Genomic DNA, 1,454 nt, shown 5'->3' on the forward strand with positions numbered 1-1,454 from the left:
TTTAAAAGGGCACCAACCAAAAACTACTGCGTAGAATTAATTGGAATTTTTCACACACAAGCCTTGCTATATGAGCTCTCAAAGCATATAAAAATTATACGGCTTAAATGTGAAGTTGGGTGCAAAAGAATACAATTAAATCCTCTGTCGGGAAAAAACGAAATGACTTTCCGAACAACCCGATAGAATCATGAAATTTGACAAGAGGTAATATCTTATATCTTATAATTATACGTGTTGGGGACTGATTTTGGTGGAAGGGGGAAACAAAATATACACGGAAAAAGCGAGAAAAAGATTGAAAGACTTGATTTCCGTGACAGACAAACTATTTACATACATACAAGTTTTTTTGAAATTAAAATTATTCCATGAAGTGGATACCAATACCATTCCGTTCAATCGTACCTACTTAATATGTAGAAATCACAGTCCACACAGCACCAACGTTTTTCTATTGTTTATACAAATACACCAACGATTCGCTCCTAACAGGGGACTTTTTCAAGGTAGATGTTTTACTTTGAGTTTTCTCGAATATAATTCACAATAACATGAAAAACCTACATTGTCGCCTGTGCAGTTTTGTAATTATTAAAAAAGTACTATTACCTTATCGGTTCTGATTATTCGTTCCTTTTCAGATATACGAAGCTCACCGGGAATCGTCGACTGTTATTCCTCGTCGGTGAAGGAGTCTGTGGCAGATCGACCGCTTTCGCTCTGTCTGGCTGGATCTCAAACTCTGGTCCAGGCTTCGCGAACTCCGCCGCCTCCTTGGAGTTTACCTCCCAAGAAGGGAACCCCCGGACTTATATGCGTTGTATGCGGAGATACGAGTTCTGGAAAGCATTACGGAATATTGGCTTGCAATGGCTGTTCCGGGTTCTTCAAAAGATCTGTGAGAAGAAAACTTATTTACAGGTAAGAGTACTGATACAAAATCGATTTTTATGAGACAATAGCTAGATCAGGAATTAGCGAAAGTCTTTTCAAAAGTGGGAAAGTATCCCATCTTATACACTGATAGAAAGGAATTCTTAGATATAGAAAATATTTTCTCTTTTATTTTATTTTTGGGACAGGATGTTAAATATACTTAAAAATGTAGGGATGAATTACAAAGATAGAAGAATGATACTTAGTTTGTACAAAGAGCAACAGGCAGTTATAGAGCTGGGGATGCAACGTAGAGAAGTAAATATTAGGAAGGGAGTCACACTGTCATCGCTACTTTTTAATCTATACATCGAAGACGCCATCAACATCATTAAAGACAGTACAACTGTAGGGATAGATGTGCAAGGGCAAAAGATTAGTATGCTTAGATTTGTAGATGATATAGCAGTATTAGCATCTAGCAAGGAGGACCTAGAGATAGTTTTAAATAAAATGGAAGCGGTACTGACAGATCAGTACTGTATGAAAATAAATAAAAGTAAAACTAAAATACT

At 36.6% G+C, this 1,454-nt stretch overlaps 1 protein-coding gene across 1 annotated transcript in view; it reads left to right on the top strand.

Moving 5' to 3' along the window:
* Positions 1 to 1,454, top strand: part of LOC108736397 (photoreceptor-specific nuclear receptor-like) — a 52,386-nt gene that overhangs the window by 17,725 nt on the left and 33,207 nt on the right. Inside the window, exon 3 of the mRNA XM_018468806.1 lies at positions 645 to 924. Within this exon, the coding sequence (XP_018324308.1) occupies positions 645 to 924 (280 nt within the window). The remainder of the gene's footprint in view (positions 1 to 644; positions 925 to 1,454) is intronic.

This window comes from Agrilus planipennis, unplaced genomic scaffold (genome assembly GCF_000699045.2).
Source record: "Agrilus planipennis isolate EAB-ADULT unplaced genomic scaffold, Apla_2.0 scaffold149, whole genome shotgun sequence".
In the NCBI taxonomy this organism is placed as follows: domain Eukaryota; kingdom Metazoa; phylum Arthropoda; class Insecta; order Coleoptera; family Buprestidae; genus Agrilus; species Agrilus planipennis.